Source organism: Physella acuta, unplaced genomic scaffold (genome assembly GCF_028476545.2).
Source record: "Physella acuta isolate Inbredline_101_S28 unplaced genomic scaffold, ASM2847654v3 ptg001051l, whole genome shotgun sequence".
Classification (NCBI taxonomy): Eukaryota; Metazoa; Mollusca; class Gastropoda; family Physidae; genus Physella; species Physella acuta.
The window spans coordinates 430,159-449,044 of record NW_026732568.1 but is presented as its reverse complement, the minus strand read 5'-3'; the positions used below and the strand labels follow the sequence as shown (position 1 = coordinate 449,044).

The 18,886-nt window shown below is 30.1% G+C and overlaps 3 protein-coding genes across 5 annotated transcripts; 2 read left to right on the top strand and 1 right to left on the bottom strand.

Moving 5' to 3' along the window:
- Positions 1–1,283: 1,283 nt before the first annotated feature.
- LOC131955052 (tektin-2-like) lies at positions 1,284–5,584 on the bottom strand. The gene is made up of 6 exons (XM_059319002.1): positions 5,477–5,584; positions 5,041–5,346; positions 4,492–4,706; positions 3,884–4,106; positions 3,248–3,471; positions 1,284–3,079 (listed from the first exon to the last, which is right to left on the bottom strand). The coding sequence occupies exons 1-6, from the start codon at positions 5,582–5,584 to the stop codon at positions 2,887–2,889; spliced, it is 1,269 nt and encodes a 422-aa protein (XP_059174985.1). The 3' UTR covers positions 1,284–2,886.
- A 1,222-nt stretch (positions 5,585–6,806) lies between these two features.
- Positions 6,807–12,052, top strand: LOC131955053 (putative thiopurine S-methyltransferase). Of its 3 annotated transcripts, none has more exons than XM_059319005.1 (9): positions 6,807–6,931; positions 7,413–7,500; positions 8,711–8,803; positions 9,185–9,320; positions 10,251–10,303; positions 10,555–10,629; positions 10,764–10,849; positions 11,430–11,498; positions 11,808–12,052. In XM_059319005.1, the coding sequence occupies exons 2-9, from the start codon at positions 7,415–7,417 to the stop codon at positions 11,903–11,905; spliced, it is 696 nt and encodes a 231-aa protein (XP_059174988.1). In that variant the 5' UTR covers positions 6,807–6,931; positions 7,413–7,414; the 3' UTR covers positions 11,906–12,052. The 3 variants fall into 3 exon arrangements, with proteins under 3 accessions (XP_059174988.1, XP_059174986.1, XP_059174987.1); XM_059319003.1 differs by having other exon boundaries at positions 6,807–6,955; XM_059319004.1 differs by lacking the exon at positions 6,807–6,931 and adding an exon at positions 6,971–7,055.
- A 1,825-nt stretch (positions 12,053–13,877) lies between these two features.
- Positions 13,878–17,333, top strand: LOC131955040 (putative thiopurine S-methyltransferase). The gene is made up of 8 exons (XM_059318987.1): positions 13,878–13,975; positions 14,243–14,335; positions 14,641–14,776; positions 15,495–15,547; positions 16,090–16,164; positions 16,338–16,423; positions 16,728–16,796; positions 17,202–17,333. The coding sequence occupies exons 1-8, from the start codon at positions 13,878–13,880 to the stop codon at positions 17,303–17,305; spliced, it is 714 nt and encodes a 237-aa protein (XP_059174970.1). The 3' UTR covers positions 17,306–17,333.
- The last annotated feature ends 1,553 nt before the right edge of the window (positions 17,334–18,886 follow it).

Genomic DNA, 18,886 nt, shown 5'->3' with positions numbered 1-18,886 from the left:
AATTGTTAAATCAACATAGGGAAATATTTTAAACACTGAAAATTGAAAATTAAGTAAGATCCTTTACTGTTTGGTTAATATTTAAGTTTTTGTTTTGATTGTACCAGGTCTTCCACATTTTTATTGTTCTGTTTTGTATTTCTATTGCATAAACAGTGTTGTCATTGATTAAATAGAATACATAAAGTATGTGACTAAATGTTGTCTGACCCTGAATGCGTATGATATAAAAAGTTGGCCATAAGATCTTTTTTAACATACTGTTGGCCTTTTGGATTTAATTTCATGTACTTTATATTTTTAATATGAAAACAGTCTAAGGATCTTGAACATTCAAGCCAGAATGGTATGATGATATTATAACATCATTGTAACATTATATGTAAATTAACAAAAAACTATTTTTTTGGGTTTGAAACTTGTGCAATCCTTTCCTGTTGGCATAATTACTAATAATATGTTAATTGCTTAGGTTCAATTAATTTTAGATTACTACAGATCAGGACATTCTATTTAATTCTGTGCCTATTTCATTATAATCATGTTCTTATGTAGTAGAGTTTTGTTTTACAAACATGCAATGTATGATATGGTCAATATTAAAAAAAAAGGAAGTTGAAACCAAATTAAATAGTACTTTGTGCTGGCACTGTTTTTTAACATGATTATCAAAATATCCACAGCTTGATCATAGTGTTACATTCTTTGGATCAAGTCAGTAAATAATCTTTTTAAGTTATTGTTGTCTGAGGTTTTTGACTGCTTTATGAGAGGACCATACATAAAACACTCAACCCCCAAGAGCTAAGACAAGTATTGGGTTAACTACTTTTTAGTTTTTTGACTTGAAGAGTACATTATCCTTTTAAAATATTTAAACATTTTAAAACTCTCTTTCTGTTTAAACTATTTAAAGCTATGGTGATTAAATTAAGACCTACACTTTTGTTTTACAAAAGATTGAGTCCATTTTGAAGACCAAGTTGACATTATAATACTTGGGAAAGATTAAATGTTTTAATATAATCATGCCGCCCTAATGTCAGTTGTTTTAAATTTTGTTTAACTTAGCTTTAAGGAATATAGGATTAAACATTTCAAATTTAAGCCACTATTTACATATCTTTTTTAGACTTAAGATTAAAAAAAAAATACTAGGGATTCAAACTAAAACCATTTTGATACTATAATATAAATGAAATAAACAATAGATTATAAAACCCTGAACAAAGATTAAGTTTTTAAAATTGTTTTTTATATCATATTTATTAGATTGTTATATTTTGTACATAATTTTAGATTTGATTGTATTTCCCTTTATTGAAATAATTTGTTTGATGTTGTGCATCAATAGGATAAACAATTCTATCCACTTTTTATTTAATTTAGCGTTTATGTTATACGATGTTTACAAGTTAATATAAAAAAATGTAGATTATTATAATAAATCAAAGTGTATAATTTAAAAAAAAAAAAGCTCATTTGTATTTTCTTTTTTGCACGTTTATTTTCAATGCTTAGTTTAAATCTTAAGGTTTAAAAACATTGATTTGATTATAAAATAATTCAATAATAAGATCTCATTAAAAAAAATTAAATGCTTACGAGAGCATTTTTCAATGTAATAGCAATCTTTTAAAATTAAACAACTAGTTGAACAGTGTGGAGAAAATTCTATCAAGCACCTCAGAAAACAGTCAGTATTTAAAAAATTACAATAGTTGTTAAATTTTTATTCTTTTGAAATAATGAAGCATTTCATACATGATAGATTTTAAGAAATGGTTTTGGACAATTGTCTTGTTTTTAATATTTTAAAATGCCTTGATATCTTGAATGAATACCACTTATATTTTCTAAGTAATGTTTTTAAAATGTCATGATGAAGAAAAATACTTCAGCAACTATAATGCTTAAAATTTTCAGTATTTATTTTTATAAAATAAATATGGTGATACTAAACAAAATCATCTAGCAATACCAGAAAATTACAGTTACAACATTGATAATATTTTTAAATTTTAAAAACCTCCCACTGTACTTAAATTCAGGGTTTCATTTTAGTAAAGTTTTAGATCCATAGAATAGAAAATAAATTTTTTAAACTATAAGCATATATTAATGTTTGTAATATATTATTTTGAATAATACCTAATTTTAAGTTTAAAAAATTCAAAATTTCTGACCACCCTGCCTACTTTAAATTGGGGACTTGCTTGTATTTTGAAGACTTGACAAGAAAATAAAATTCTCACCCTACAAAAATTCTAAGGTTACGTCAAATTTTTTTTTATAAGAACATTATAAAAGCCAGCATATAATCCATCTATTAAAAAAATTGGAATGCTGCTTAGTGCTCTCTGACATACACTGCAGTATCACAGCCAATGATAAGCAAAACATAACATTCACAGCCACACACACACACTATTGTATTTTAATACTGTTTAATAATATGTTAATTATATTTTAATTGTTCACAGGCCACAAGGTTGTGTCATACATTCAAAACTTAGATAAATATATTAAAAAGTGTCTGAAATAACTGTGCACAATATATCAAATGTAAACCCAAATTTGTATAAAAATTAAAATCTACTTGTAAAAAGAAAATGTAAAAAGCCATATAAAAAAAAAATACTTCCTCCTTTTAGTTTATGTAATCACTACAAGCTCATTTGATTTTATGCAGACACCAATACTCAAATTTTTTAAATACATTGACCTCTAATTGAAGTGATGCAAGCTTAGATGATAATTAAACAAAAACAACCTTAAATTATGTGAAAGGAAAGGGTCAAAGGTGCTTTCCTGTAGATAAAATACTAAACCACAACAGCATCACTATTGGTCCCAATTTTTGATGTTTTGAAAACTGAGGTGAGATTAAGCTAAGATAGCAGATTTCATCCTTTCAATTCCAGTCAGGTTCAAGTTGTGCTCAACCTGGTTAGTGGGAGCTGGGTTCAACTTCTGGCGCACCCCTAGGCACTGGTTATCCAAGCGAAGAGACTGGGTCTTGAGAGCAATGTCATCATTAAGGCGGTGAAGATTCTTCTGTAGACCATCCAAGGCATGTCTAGGATTGAAAATAAAAAGATGATTAAAAATTTATAAAACAGATTCTAATCTAATTTTCATGTTCAAAATGTAAATGTTTAACATATTATCACTGTATTCGAAAAAAAAAAAAAGATTCCAACAGCAAACTGAACCAAGAGGAAAAAAAACAGCTTTAAAAACTTACTGGGCTTGTTTGAGCTTCTCTTCAAGTGCATTCTTGGATGCATACAGCTGTTTGACCTCATCAACAAGGCCATACTGGGCAGCATCTCTACACAGCTCAACATTTGGCCGATAAGTTCTGTTCTCCAGTCTAGTTTCAGCCTTTTTGGTTGGTCGGATTTTGTTGCGGATTGCTTCCTCGATGCCCCGAATGTCATTTTCCAACTCAGCAATTTCTTCTTCAGTCTGTATAACAAGAAGCGTTTTAAAGAATTATACATAAATGTAAACAGTAAACAGACGTGCAAATTTAGCTTTTTTTATGTGAAAATATTGAAAACATTACAATTACAAAAATAGTTTTTATTTTAAGACAAATTAGAAACTTTCAAAACTGATGTCAAAAGCTTATATACATTTCTGGTACTGCATGATCTGCTAAGTGGTTTACAGGATATGGTGTAATAAGGCAAGACCTAGTTCACAGATTAGTATGTTTACCTACATTAAGGTAGGAGTTCTTATTCAAGTCTTTACTCATAGAACTACATTGGTTATGGCAAGCGGATATAGTAACAATAAAATGTATCAATTATTTTAAAAGTTATTCATTAAATTAAGGGCCACTTATAGATTTAAGTATTAAATAAACTCTTACATTCTTTTTCTGCCATTCTAGCTCATCCTTGGCCCTCTCAAATTCATGGATCCTCTTCCTGAAGGCAAACTCAGTGGCTTGTTTCTGTGCTTCTAGATCATTGGCTGTCTGTTGCAGTGTGTGGTGGATTTGTTCCCGGAGTCTGTTGGACGACTTCATCTCAGCATCAGCTCTCTCCTTATTGTAGCGACTGAAGTCTTCCCATTGCTGAGGGGTGGTACTCCTGTAAGGGAAACAGTTATAAAATATTTAGTGTGAGATCCTTCATCCATGGAGAATTGTAGCATTGTTCAGATAATATTTAACTTAAATGTTAAACATGGGTGAACAGATTAGCCTTAAACAAACACAAGTATGAATCGCCAATTTAAATGGTATTAGGCACTAGATTCAGACATAGTTTCATAGAGACAATGTCAGGGGACAATTAGAAATTTTATTTGATCTATCCAGCCATATTAAAACGGAAGGCTGAAAATTCAAAAATAGTAATCCATCAATAAATTAATTAAAAAGCATATAAATAACTAAAAAGAAACTACACAGGTAATTCCATCAAATTAAGATACAACTAATATGTAAAAATAAAAGGTGTAAGACATACTAACCCTTTAGGTACACGCAGTGGATCAGGCTTGTAGCTGATGTTTGGGGATCTATCAGACAAGTTGTACTGGTCAATGTCAATGCCTAAAGCAATATTTTTGTCCTGTAGGTCTGCTTGTACTTGTTGTCTAGCTTCTTGTAGAAGACACAGCTGCTCAAATGAATCTGCTATCCTCTGCTGCAGCACTTTTTTAATCCCGTCAATAACCTCGGCTTCCTTTAGTATGAAAAAAATAAGGGAATATTTGTGTTGTACACTCAGTCAATTGAAATAAAAAGAATCTTGTGTAATTTGTTTCTTATGGTAACAAAAAACTTTTAAAAATCTACCTGAGGAAAAAGCATAAAATTAATTTGCTATAAAGCTTATGTAAATATGGATAAAATTATATAGACTAGAGGTTTTTTTAATTGAAATAAATACAATACATAATCTTCTTGAAAAAGTAGGCAAAAAAATTATTTAGAAGAAAAAGTACATAATCTTTATAAAAAAATAGGCACTAAAATTATTTTGAAGAAAAAAGTACAAATATACAGATATTTCTTACTTTGTGAAGCTGATTTTCTGGTTCATCCTGCACAACATCTATATTCCTTCTTCCCTCACGCAAGGTTAAGCATTCAATGTTGACATCAGTTGGGAGATTTTTTGCTTCTAGTGCTTGTTCTGTTAATTCTTTTGCTTCAGATAGATCAGCAATTTCCTGGTCTAACTGTCCCAAAGTCCTTTCTAGAATTTCCTTCCACTTTCTTATATGGTCAACACGGTCAGCCAGTCTGACATCATTTGAATACTGATCCCACTTTGTCTGACTATCTGTCTCATTGCGTAAAAATCTGGATTCTTGACGGACCTAAGGAAACAAATAGTTAAATATTAAATTTGCTTTAAAATATGCTATGAAACAGATGTAGAGAACATTCAAGCCTTGGGATTACAATACTTTAAAAAAATGTATAACTAAGCAGCATATGACAACTCACCTGATGAGATGCAGACCTCTGACGCTCAGCATTGGTTGACTGAGTGTAAAGCTCAGTGAACCAGTCTGGTGGTTGATGTCTTACAACTTGTCTGACCTCTGTTGCCATGATTCTGATAAACAGAACATTATAATTTTAATAGCCAATAAATGTAAGACATTTACAGAGGACAACCCCATTGCTTTGGGAATGAAAAGCATGAAAATCAGTCACTGACTGGGGTTCAGAAGGTTTTTTATTTTAGAGAAAGTTATAAAATATAAAAATCTCTATGAACATTCTTAAGCAAACCTAAGTTTTCCACCATAAGACTTCCAAAATGCCCAGTTTATGGAATAAGTATGTACTTACTAAAGAAAATAGCTTTGGTCTTAATTAATATAATCCTAACTGTGGTGATGTAATTGTTGTATGGGTGGAAATAAGTAAATTGTACATAATGAATATAAAGTTTGATGGACATTTGTGTATGTTTGATATGTGAATGTCTTCAGACAGGTGAATGACAGCTGAGATAGCATTCATGAGAGGATGAAAGGGTTTAAAAGGGAAGAGAAGGAAGTCTCGCACTGAATGAAGTTGTACAAAACTGTAAGAATGTATTATACATTTCAAAACCTAATCATTAGTTGTTGTTATCAAAGATCTCACCACCAACATCATAGCTGGAGAATTAAACTGACCCTAGGGCTAGGCTTAACCTAAATCTTGACTCTTGGCAGTCAGTGAAACTAGCAAAGAACTACTTGTTATTAATGATTTATAATTTAAAAAAAACTTGTTTCCCATATTCATCACTCATCATCTTTTCCTGTTAGTCCCAAAACAGTAGTAGAGTTAAGCTGTTTCAGTGACCATTTATTATGAATTGGCTGTGTTAGCTTTTCCTAACTTGAGTCAGGTACCCATGCAAGTTGAGTGGACTGAAGGACGTCCTACAGACTCTTTTCTATGCCTGTATCCTAACTCAAGATTTAGCAGTAGGTGTGTGACTTGTCTAAAAAAAAACTTTTTTTTTTAATTAAGAGATACTACTACGATTGAATTTGATAGTGATAGGCCTATTATTACTATAACTAATAAAGTGCCAGATCTACTAAGCTGATCTAGTAGTAGTAGTCTACTTAATTACTAGACTAGAAGAATGCTAGATCTAAGAAATACATCATAGTTAGTAGTCTCTGATTTGACTCTTAATTTAAAAAAGTGGGCGGGGCAGGTTAGGATAATTTTAAAATTTTAAAGTTTAATGAATGGCCTCCCTTGTTATCTGCGGTAAAAAAATAATAAAAAATACTATTACTAGGCCTAGTCTAGCAGACAAAAAATTCTTAGCTGACTGTAGACCGTGACTGTAGAGAGGTCTAATACGTGACGACTCGCGTATAAAAAGTGGTCTGCTAGACTGCAGCTAGACAAAACACACATCTCTAGACTAATCGTTTCGTCAATGCAGTAGGCCTACCTTAGAAATCGTTTGTAGATCTAGAAATCTAGGTCTTGACTCTAGACCAGATCTCGCTAGCGAATTCCAAACAGCTGCTGTTTTGCGGAACTATTACAATTTGAACGAGATCGAGTAAGAACTCAAGCAAGACCAGCAAGAGTCAAGAAGATTGTCTAGATCTAGACTAGATATAGATTCTAGATCTAATAATATCTAATATTAATATTAATTAATCTAATAGATCTAATAATACTAATAGTAATAGATATCAGATTAGATATCTCTAGTCTAGAGTCTAGAATCTAGATCTAGATTCTACTAGCCCAGCCTAGACTGCCCTAGACTAGCGCTTAAAAAAAACTTTCACTTAGAATTAGATTCATGACTCTACTCTAGACTAGATGTTTTAATAAAATTAATTAGATCTAGAATCTAGAAATCTAGATCTAGAATCTAGTTAAATTTTTGTTAACATTTTCCTTTAAACAGCAATGGATAACTTGCCGAAGAGAGTTGAGTTTTGGAAGGACAGATGGGATGATAGACATATTGGATTTCATCAAGCAGATGTACACAAGTATAGCCTTTTTATTTTTTATAATCTTTTATTTAACTTGATTCATTATTAACTATTCCTTATCTTGTGTTTTGGTTGCCTATCCATCATGGGTGGAATATTGCGAACAAAATTCTTAATTGGAGTCCACTGATTGGGTATCATGCACAGGGGGTCAGTGGTACTGCTTGAATCAATGGTCAAACTGCACCAAGGGCATCCTCCAGAACACACAGACTTCCCATTGAGCATTATGTGGGTGCATTTGTTTTGAAGAGAAACCTACACTAGGGATATAGATAGTTAGTGCACTATTGAAGTTGATGACTTAGCAGAATGAGGGTAACACTTGGTTGCTCCCAAAAGCTCCCAGCAACACCCCTGATATGTGGGCAGTTGCTAAGGGGTGTTCTACCTTACCTGTATGTAGTATATAGACTGATCAACATACACTCAAAGTTTTTTATACAGCACACCCTCGGGCATCTTGGCAGCAGTGTGGACAAACCAACGTCCCAACAACACCGCACTGAAATCTAAGAAATGTAGTGCCAATATTGTTTAAATATCACAATGTCTACTCAACTGAAATTTATAAATTTGGTATCTAAGAAATAGCTGATAGTCCAAACTAACACTCAGTGATTATAATTTAATGGTACCTCACACAGAAGTTAACGTCTTGGTAAATTAGTTGACAACGTTCGGCAGAATCAATATTTTTAAAATAAAGTTTATAAACACACATAATATAATGAACGACTTTCTTCTTAGATTGCAGCAATTTGCAACTGGTCATCTTGTATTTCATTTCCTTTTTGTTATTATGAATGTTTATATTTATTTATTGTATATTTTAAAATTTGATAAGTGTTGAGTTTTTCCCAACCCTTCTATGATCAAAAACCTATTTTGTCTTTAAACCAATTCACATCAATATCTAGTCTGCATCATGATGACAGCCAAATTCAAAAAAAATAAATACTTCATTCATTTCTAGGAGATGTAAAATGAATAACTTATTAAAAACGATAAAAATTTATTTATTGTGTGTGACAAATTTACATGATTATGTCATTACACCAATCAGTTTTCTGATTATTAATAAGCAAGCAGCAAAGCCTGTCATGCATCAGGCTTAAGAAGAAAATTATCACTTTCACAATTATGGTACATTTTCAACACTTTGGACTAGCTTTCATTTTTGGTACAAATATAATTTATTTTCTAGGATGTTGTCTAAACACTTCACTAAACTAATACCTGATGGCAAAGCTAACAAGGTTTTCTTCCCTCTTTGTGGCAAAGCTGTTGATATGAGCTGGTAAGTTAGTTAAATTAATATGACATCTTTGGTAATTGTTTTTATTTTAATGGGGAACAATACATTTTTGGCAATTATTTAATAATTGGAAAAAAAAATTGTTTTGTTTATGTAGCATATAATTTTTTTTCTCTTACAGACATGTAGATTGGAGCTTTAGTTAGCTTTCTGTATCAACAAAGAGCATTTTGTAAATATGCTTGTCTAGTGAAAATGTGTAGAATTCTCCGGCTTGGTTAAAGCCAATCAACTCCATTCTATCAATCATTTGTCAGAGCAAAATAATTTTTTTTGGATAAATAGTGACCTTTTTAGAGATAAAATGATAAATAAAAAGCTTAACTTGTTTTTGAGAAGGTATTTTTTTTTAAAATATTTAAGGTTAGCCAGCCAAGGCTATAACATAGTTGGAGTGGATGGAGTCAAGAAAGCATTGGAGGAGTTTTTTACAGACCAAGGCATTGAATATTCTGTTGAGGATGTTAACCACAATGGACACAACTTTAAATTGTTTAAGGTTTCAAAATTTGTCTCTCCATTTTTTTAAGGGGCTGAATTAACATTTTATGTTTTGTTATTTAGTGTGTATCAGTTAGAAGCTATAGATATTTACTTGAAGTTGTTGTCTTAGTTTTAAGACTACTTAAGCTATCTCAGGAGTGTGTGATTATCATATGATAGATAACACTAATCATCTTCTTACAATGATAGTCAAGACAAATGTTTGGTTCACTGTTACTTAGTGGTTTGTTAAGCTCTCACTGAGTTATAGAGACCTTTAATTTTAATTCTACACAATTTTATCTCAGATATTTGGCTGCAATTTATTAGAAAATTTAAATAATAAAACTTGAAACTCCAGAGTTGTGTCCCTGTTTCCAAGCAGAGAAACATGTTTATAATGGGTTTATTTGTGTTTTTCCTGTGATAAAGTATTACATACATTGCAAAACAAAGCTGAATGGGACTGATTTTTAAAATGTATACAACTCAGCACACCCAGAATGATTAGTGAAGATCTAAATGTAGAGTTATTGCCCTGCTTGTTAGAGTGGAAGGTGTAACTTATCCTTTGTGGTGATTGGGTGGTGATTTTACTAAAGTGTTTAAAACTTAAAAATTTATATCTGGATTAAGAAAACAAACACTGCTATACACCTTATCCTCCCTCCAAAATTAAGTTTCACACACTTTACTTTATGGGACAGCGTGACCCAAAAGTCTCAAGTTCAAGTCAGTAGAACGTCTCTGATGTTAGGGAACATAAAGGCGGCTGGGCATATTGCTGACCACACTATCCCTTTACTTGCTGAGGTCACAGAAACAAGTGAACTCTACTTCACTTGCCCCATGGGCCTTTAGGTTTGAAAAGGAAACTATACTTTTATACATTGCTTTTTAACTAAAAATATAATTAAATGAATAATTGTTTGTTTAAAATTACCAGAGTAAAGATGGAAAGATTCGGTTGTACTGTACAGATATTTTTAACTTTACTCCGTGAGTATACATTTACTAAACTATGATATGTTTTCATTTTATAAGAAAACTTTAAATAATTGATTGCTTAAGTTTGCAAAACAAGAATTATATATTACAAATCTTAAAGATTTAGCTGTTTATTTTATGAAATATTTTTATCACTCAAATTATTAAAATGTTCAGATGAACACATTTAGTGTTCTCAAAAGCAAATTTGGATGTAATGTTATCTTATTAAATTAGTTTCAATGCAAACATTTATTTTTCAGTGACATTGAAGGAACATTTGATGCAGTCTGGGACAGGGGAGCTCTGGTTGCACTAAACAGAGAAGATGTTTCTGGGTAGGTGAGACTGCTATTCTGCTATTTAACTTGGTTAAGATGAACATGTACACAATAGTGTAACCGTAATTATAGAGAAATGGGAACTAAGCTGCATGCATTGCACTGAATGTGTTTTAAATCTACCTCATCAGATATGTAAAGAACATGAAGAAACTTCTAAGTCCTAATGGTAGAATCTTAATGGAAGTCATGGAATATGATGTTTCAATCATGGATGGTGAGTCCTATAATATATTTCTTTTAATTTTTATAGACGCGAAAAATTAAAGGGAAACAATAAAAATATAACAAAAGAAAAAACAAGATAATGAGGTTTATTTCTTTCAATACTCTTGCTGTTTAGAACAGTAGTTTATGGAATTACCCCGGGTTACCCTACTTTTTGTTGTTTATTTAGTCATTTCAGTTGTTATTGTTGTTGTTTTGATAATTTTTGTGAGCTCTCAAAAAATATGTTTGCCATTCTCACTAGTCTCTCTGCTTAATTCTTGTATTGTTATCAATACAATTTTTCTTTAAACTACTACTTCTTTAAAAAGATGATATATATAATGTACATTTTATGTCAGAAACCATTTTGCTATCCAGCTTTCATTTACTTTACTTTATTTGGCAGCTAAGTAAGAATTGTTTGTGTTAGATCATGCATAGACATAAAGATAGAATCTTTAATTAAAAATCTTTTCTCCATGAGTGTGAGCACTATGACAGAAACCACTCAGCCCCCCACCCCCCTTCATTTAATCCTTCAGTAAAATGAATACAACTAGACATTTTTATTATTTTTCTCCACAAAGGTCTTGAAGGTCCAAGCAAACCACCCCCACCCCATCCAATGTATGAAGATCAGATCAAGGCTTTATATGGTAGGTATACATTGTAATATTAATCATAGTACTATTTTATTTCAGTTAAGATTTGTTTTTAATAGTGTTATTCATGATGTTTAGAATATATTTCCTGATATTATTTTCATCACTAAAGCATTTTTTGCTTTTCTAAATAAAAATGTGCAAGAATATTTAGCTTCAATTAAAACAAAAGAAAAAATAATTTTAAAAAGCTACTGTGGTACTTTTTATTATTATTATTCAATGGGTTTTTTAATGGCATATGTCTAAAGATAATTTTTAAAAAAAAATTTCATTGGTTTAATAAAACTTTGAATGTTTCAGAGCCAGAATGTGAAGTCCATTTCATTGAAAGAGATGATCGTCAAATACAAGGGAGGGATGTTAATACTGCAATTTATAATATTATCAAGTTGCCTTAAATGCTAGTAGATTTATTATCTTTAAAAATGCATTGTCTTTCTATTTTCATGTTTGTTTAACTATAACAGCACTGCATCAGATTACTGACACTTTGATGAATGTATTTTAACCGGGTATTATAATATTTAGATCTATTTTTATACTGTTTTCAGGTGAAGTATCCATTTTGATACTGAGTGTAAAGGAAGTAAATAATAACCTTGTTAAATAATAACCTAACAAACATTTTAAAAAGTGCTCAGATATATATCATGTTTATTTGTTACAAATTTTTTGAAACAAAGTTTCTGTCAGATTTATTTTATTTCCATTAACTTAAATACTTGAACTCGATGTTGTACTTCTACTGATACAAAAGCTATTATGTTTTAATGATCACTTTAAAACTTATTCTAGATTAGTTCTTGGATGACTTACTGAATTTTTAAATGTAGCCTTGTCTTAAGAAATGTTAATGTATTAAAATGTGTTTTCATATATTTCTTTGTGCTTATTTATTTCTTGTGTGTGATTTAAAAATAGAATGCTTGAAAATGTTGTTTATTTTATAATGCTCTTCTGAGTTTGGATTATTTTAATTTTATTTTAAGTAATAAAAATTTATTTCTGGTTAGAAAAAGCTTTCTTATCTCTATTAAAAGGTTTTCTTTTTGTCTAACTTACTAACTTGATTTACTAAACTTGTCAATTTTTCAAATAATAATAAGAACAGACTTAATCTTAGTTAGCCATCAGTTAAGTCACCACCTGTCAACAGTAGAGCTAACAGAAATGATCTTGTGAACAATTTTTAAGGGCATATGCTAAAGATTTCTTTATTGTTAGCTGATCACTAATTTTTGCCATACATTCTTGAAGTAAAAAAAGCAAGCCTTGTGTCCTAACTGAAATCTACTTGTAAAATAATTAATGAATTGTAAACTCTTACACTTTAACCAAGCTTGGCAACTAGTATAAGTTTGAGACATTTTTTCAAAGAACAGCATATCTTTTTTCCCTTGGATAGAATTCAGTGTAATTATACTAAGAGTTTGTACAATTTAGTTACAATTAATGAAACAGTTAAAATTAGTTAGTGTTACTCGTACAGGTGCAACTTCTGATCACATAGATGTATGTGTGTATATACATATTATGTATATAATCCAGAAAGAAAAGCAGGCTGAAATCGTAGTCAACTGCCTATATGGCGCATAACAGGTTGACATAGAATACTTAATTGTGTTGGAGGAAATGCCATCCAACACTACAGTTAAGAAGGAGAAAAATAATACATTTAGCCTGATATATCTCACAACATGGGTGTCTATTGGTTATTTTTTTTTCTAAATTAACAAATGCCTATCAAAGCAAGTAAATTTCCTTTTAGAAAAATATATAATCCATGTACTGTTTTTTGTACCAAACACAGCCCTGTGTTGTTATCTCTAGACAGACTTGACAGTTTGTAAACACTTGTCCATTAAATGATTAGTGAAGGCCCAGTGTTTAATGGGATACATTTTATTATTAAGTTTTAAAATTCTTTCTCTTCATCAGACTGAAAAAAAATCTCTTATCAATTAGCTATAACCTACATTTTACATGATAAGCTACCATGACATTGTTAAGCTGATAACAGTAATTAACCTTAAATTTAATGGCACGAGTTGGTAAGTAGCCTCTATAAATATAGCCTTTTTGTTGGCCTACTTTGAAAAATGTCCAGGTATAATTATAAACACACAATTAATGAAATGCTTATTTGACAATATTTGTTAATTTAAAAAAAAATGTTCTAAAATTTACTATGCTCTCCAGCTAAGTAGGGCCTACTTATCACTATTTGAATTTATCACTGATAAAAGAAAAATGTGATAGGCTAAGCAAAAAAATATCAATAATGTTAATGCATTTTGTTTTTTAGCAGATTTATTAGATACAGGTGTTTTAAACATCTTTAACTATCTTACTTTTTTTACCTGAAGAAAAATGTCTACTGTGGATGCTGATACTAAAGACAGGATGAAGGTGTGGAGTGACAGGTGGCGTGATGGAGATATTGGATTCCATGACGGAGTTGTCAACAGGTTTGTTATTTTAAAATTATTACATTACAAGATTTGAAATTTATAGCATAAACATTGAACGTTATGGTAGTCTTATATGTGTTTGTATGAGTGCCCTATCTGATATATTTAATGTAAGTAATATAAAATGTAAAATATAATGCCACAAATTAGTTATTGACCTATGCAATATAAATTATATTAAAATATTTTGTTTTCAATTATTACCCACCTGAGTTTTTAATTTAAAAAAAAAAATATCACAATATTTATGTATCTGTTTCCTAGAATGTTGGTTAAACACCTCACTAAACTAATCCCTGAGGGGAAAGCTAACAAAGTCTTCTTTCCACTGTGTGGTAAAACTGTTGATATGAGCTGGTATGTAAATATGCAAGTGTTAAGTTTTTAAACTTCTAGAAATTTAAAATAGAAAGAAGTATTTTATAACATTTTATGCTAAAATATTCACTTCTCAAATAGCTGAGCTAAAAATGTTTTTACAATACTTTTTTTTGTTTAGTTTAGAAAATGATAAACCACAATTAGATTTTTAAATACTTCATATTACTTTTTTTTTTTTATAAATCTCCATAAACCACTGGCTGTGCCTCAGTAAACTACATAAAAAATTAGTTTAAAAAAAATCATCCTAAAAAAATTCAAACATTTTTGTGTGTGAAAAGGCTGGCCAGTCAGGGTTACAATGTAGTTGGAGTGGACGGGGTGAAGAAGGCACTGGAGGACTTTTTTACTGAACAAAACATTGAATATTCTGTTGAAGATGTGCTCAACAATGGAAAAAGTTTCCAGCTGTTGAAGGTATTTTTTAAAACTTCAAACTCTTTTATCCACTATACAGGCCATATATCACATACATTGATCTAAATTTTAACTTTAAAACTTTAAGGAATCTAGGATTAAACATTTCAAGTTGAATAGGCATCATATGATAATTTTGCCTCTAAATTTAACCAGCTTAAGCTTATGAATTTACACAATTTGTAAATTTATATTTTGAATGATTCAATTTCAAATGTAAAACATTGCTTCGAAGATAAATTCTATCTCAAAGTGGTGTTATCTCAGTACTGGCCTTGTTTTTGACCATTCTTGTTTGTCTATGTAGTATGTAGGTTTACAAAGCCGACAAAGGGTAGATAACAATAATTACACACTTTTAAAATAGCTGAGAAACAAGTACTTAAATCAAACAATAAAAAGTAATTTAATTTTTAATGTAAAATGTAAGAATGGAGGAAAAATTATAAGTTGTATTTGGCTAAATGTTTGAGATTAACTGTTTAAATATAAAAATTTATCCTAACACAAACATCGCGAGTGAACAACCACAGTTATGCTTAGTTTTTAAATAATTATTAGAAATGACTATTTATTACCTCTATTAATTTAATTCTGTTTATAAGACTAGATCTAGTCCTAAAATTTTTTTGAATAGATAATTGTCTGCTAATTTAATTGCAATAAATAAGTGTTTTGTTTTTATGCATGAAATTAATTTAACTACTATCTTAACCAGAGTAAAGATGGACAGATAAGGCTGTATTGTACTGACATCTTTAACTTTACACAGTGAGTAAATATGTTTCCAAGCTTCACTTTCCAATACTTCACTTTTAAAAAAACTGGAGAAATATCAATGAGAATGACATGTGTGATTGATAGCTTAGCCTAGAAAAGTATTTCACTGCCATATCATCGTCAGGGACTATTTCATTCATTTTTCTCAGAAGGGGGACGGGTGGGGGCAATATAAGAATGATTAAAGTAAATATTTTCTATTTAAATTATATATAGGGCCCATGGGGGGTGGGGGGGGGGCGGCACTCCTGGAGGCAGTGCTCCAACCCCATAGACATGCCTGAAAGAAACCAATTGTTATTACGAAGCAATTATAAAAAAAAAATACTTAAGTAAAAACTGAAAGAGGAACTTGTGTTATTACATTGCACATATTAAAGACATTCGGAATAGTTAGATAAAGCTATACTTGGATTTTTTTCAGTGATGTTGAAGGGACATTCGGAATAGTTAAATCAAGCTATACTTGGATTTTTTTTCAGTGATGTTGAAGGGACATTCGGAATAGTTAGATAAAGCTATACTTTTTTCAGTGACGTTGAAGGGACATTTGATGCAGTATGGGACAAGGGATCCTTGGTTGCACTAAACAGGGAAGATGTTTCTGGGTAAGTTAGACTGTTACATAGCTTGGTGAATATGAAGATCAGGCCTCAAAATTAAAAATGTAAACTTTATTCATTAAAAAATGTGTAGCTTATGTTATAAAGAACATCATTTAGAATTATACACAATTTAAGCTTTTAAGTTCTAATACTAAAAACATTTTGTAATTTCCCAGGTATGTTGAAAATATGAAGAAACTCTTAAGTCCCAATGGCAGGATTCTATTGATGATTAAGGAATATGATGCTGCATTAATGAAAGGTTAATTTATTTTGATACTGTAATATATGTGAATATATGTGAGTATATGTATATACACACACTTTTGTTCTGGATATTATGAGAATCTAAAAGGCTTTTTAAAAATGTCTTTTTGATTATCTTAATATTTCAATTTGCATTGCAAGTTAACTGAGGAATTAATTTACCAATGGAAATAACATATTCGTGATTACCTTTACACCTCTTTGTGCTACAGTTTGTACTTTTATAATCACTATCATTAATAAATGTAACTAATTTTTATCATTAATAAATGTAACTAATTTAAAAAAAAAATTCTCAGATGTTGAATGGCTGAACAAACCACCACCTCCTTACCCAATGTCTGAAGATGAAATCAAGACACTCTATGGTAATTACATAATTTTAAAATTGATTAAACACTAACATTCTGAAATCATATTAATTTCTAGTACGCAATAATTATCTGCAAAACATAAAGTAAAAGTAAAGTTTCCCTTTCAAACCTGATGGTCTATGGGGCAAGTGAAGTAGAGTTCACTTGTTTCTGTGACCTTGGCATTTGAAGAGATAGTGTGGTCAGCACTGTGCCTCTAGGTATCTTAATTAATTACGGGAAAGCACAGACTACTTTCCTTTCTACAGAATTCCAGTGTGTGTAATATGGCCCTACTAGTACATAATTTTTTCCTTGAACTGTGAGTGCTTAACATAATCTACAAAATGTTTTTCTATTAAGTATTATTCTGTATGTGGTTCAAATTTTCAAAGCCCTGTTATGTTGTCAATCTTCTAGGGCCTGAGTGTGAAGTTCATCTTATACAAAGAGACACATGTAAGGTAATGGGCAAGGAGTTTAAAGGTGCTCAAGCTGCAGTGTATAACATCATCAAAAAATAGAAATACATCCAGTAGGATATTTATGTCTATTTGTATAAATCAATACATTTACTCTTGAAAGCTTAGTTATAAAAAGATTTGCTCAGATTAAACAAATTTTACTTGTAAGAATTAAAAAAAATTTTTTGTTTAATTGTTAAATCAATGTAGGGAAATATTTTAACACAGAAAATTGAAAATTAAGTAATATCCTTTACTGTTTGGTTAATATTTAATTTTTTGTGTGATTCTACCAGGTCTTCCACATTTTTATTGTTCTGTTTTGTATTTCTATTGCATAGACAGTGTTGTTATTGATTAAATAAAATACATAAAGTATGTAACTAAATGTTGTATGATCCTGAGTGTGTATGATATGTAAAGTTGGCCATAAGATCTTTTTTAACATACTGTTGGCCTGTTGGATTAATTTTATTTCATGTACTTTATATTTTTAAAATGAAAACAATTTAAGGATATTGAACAATCAAGCCAGAATGGTCTGATAATATTATAACATCATTGTAACATTATATGTAAATTAACTAAAAACTATTTTATGACTTTTTGGGGTGTGAAACTTGTGCAATCCTTTCCTGTTGGCATAATTACTAATAATATGTTAATTGCTTGGGTTCAATTAATTTTTAGATTACTACAGATCAGGACATTCTATTAAATTCTGTGCCTATTTCATTATAATCATGTTCATTTGTAGCAGAGTTTTGTTTTACCAACATGCAATGTATGATATGGTCAATATTAAAAAAAAGGAAGTTGAAACCAAATTAAATAGTACTTTGTGCTGGCACTGGTTTTTAACATGATTATCAAAATATCCACAGCTTGATCATAGTGTTACATTCTTTGGATCTAGTCTGTAAATAATCTTGTTAAGTTATTGTTGTCTGAGGCTTTTGACTGCTTTATGAGAGGACCATAGATAACACACTCAACCCCCAAGCGCTAAGACAAGTATTGGGTTAACTACTTTTTAGTTTTTTGACTTGAAGAGTACATTAATAAATGCTAACACTTATTCTTTTAAAATATTTAAACATTTTAAAACTCTCTTTCTGTTTAAACTATTTAAAGCTATGCGATTAAATTAAGACCTACACTTTTGTTCTACAAAAGATTGAGTCCATTTTGAAGACCAAGTTGACATTATAATACTTGGGAAAGATTCAATGTTTTAATAAAATCATGCCGCCCTAATGTCAGTTGTTTTAAATTTTGTTTAACTATAGCTTTAAGGAATATAGGATTAAACATTTCAAATTTAAGCCACTATTTACATATCTTTTTTAGACTTAAGATTAAAAAAAAAATACTAGGGATTCAAACTAAATCCATTTTGATACTATAATATAAATGAAATAAACAATAGATTATAAAACCCTGAACAAAGATTAAGTTTTTAAAATTGTTTTTTATATCATATTTATTAGATTGTTATATTTTGTACATAATTTTAGATTTGATTGTATTTCCCTTTATTATAAATAATTCGTTTGATGTTGTGCAATAATAGGATAAACAATTCTATCAACTTTTTATTTAATTTAGTGTTTATGTTATACGATGTTTACAAGTTAATAT

Coding starts and splice junctions, on each gene's coding strand:
- LOC131955052 (XM_059319002.1), bottom strand. CDS start 5,584: ATGGCAACAGAGGTCAGACAAGTTGTAAGACATCAACCACCAGACTGG. Junction 5,347..5,476: donor AGAGGTCTGCATCTCATCAG/GTGAGTTGTCAT, acceptor TTGTTTCCTTAG/GTCCGTCAAGAATCCAGATT. Junction 4,707..5,040: donor CAGAAAATCAGCTTCACAAA/GTAAGAAATATC, acceptor TTCATACTAAAG/GAAGCCGAGGTTATTGACGG.
- LOC131955040 (XM_059318987.1), top strand. CDS start 13,878: ATGTCTACTGTGGATGCTGATACTAAAGACAGGATGAAGGTGTGGAGT. Junction 16,165..16,337: donor AACAGGGAAGATGTTTCTGG/GTAAGTTAGACT, acceptor GTAATTTCCCAG/GTATGTTGAAAATATGAAGA. Junction 16,424..16,727: donor TGATGCTGCATTAATGAAAG/GTTAATTTATTT, acceptor AAAAATTCTCAG/ATGTTGAATGGCTGAACAAA.
- LOC131955053 (XM_059319005.1), top strand. CDS start 7,415: ATGGATAACTTGCCGAAGAGAGTTGAGTTTTGGAAGGACAGATGGGAT. Junction 10,630..10,763: donor AACAGAGAAGATGTTTCTGG/GTAGGTGAGACT, acceptor CTACCTCATCAG/ATATGTAAAGAACATGAAGA. Junction 11,499..11,807: donor TCAGATCAAGGCTTTATATG/GTAGGTATACAT, acceptor TGAATGTTTCAG/AGCCAGAATGTGAAGTCCAT.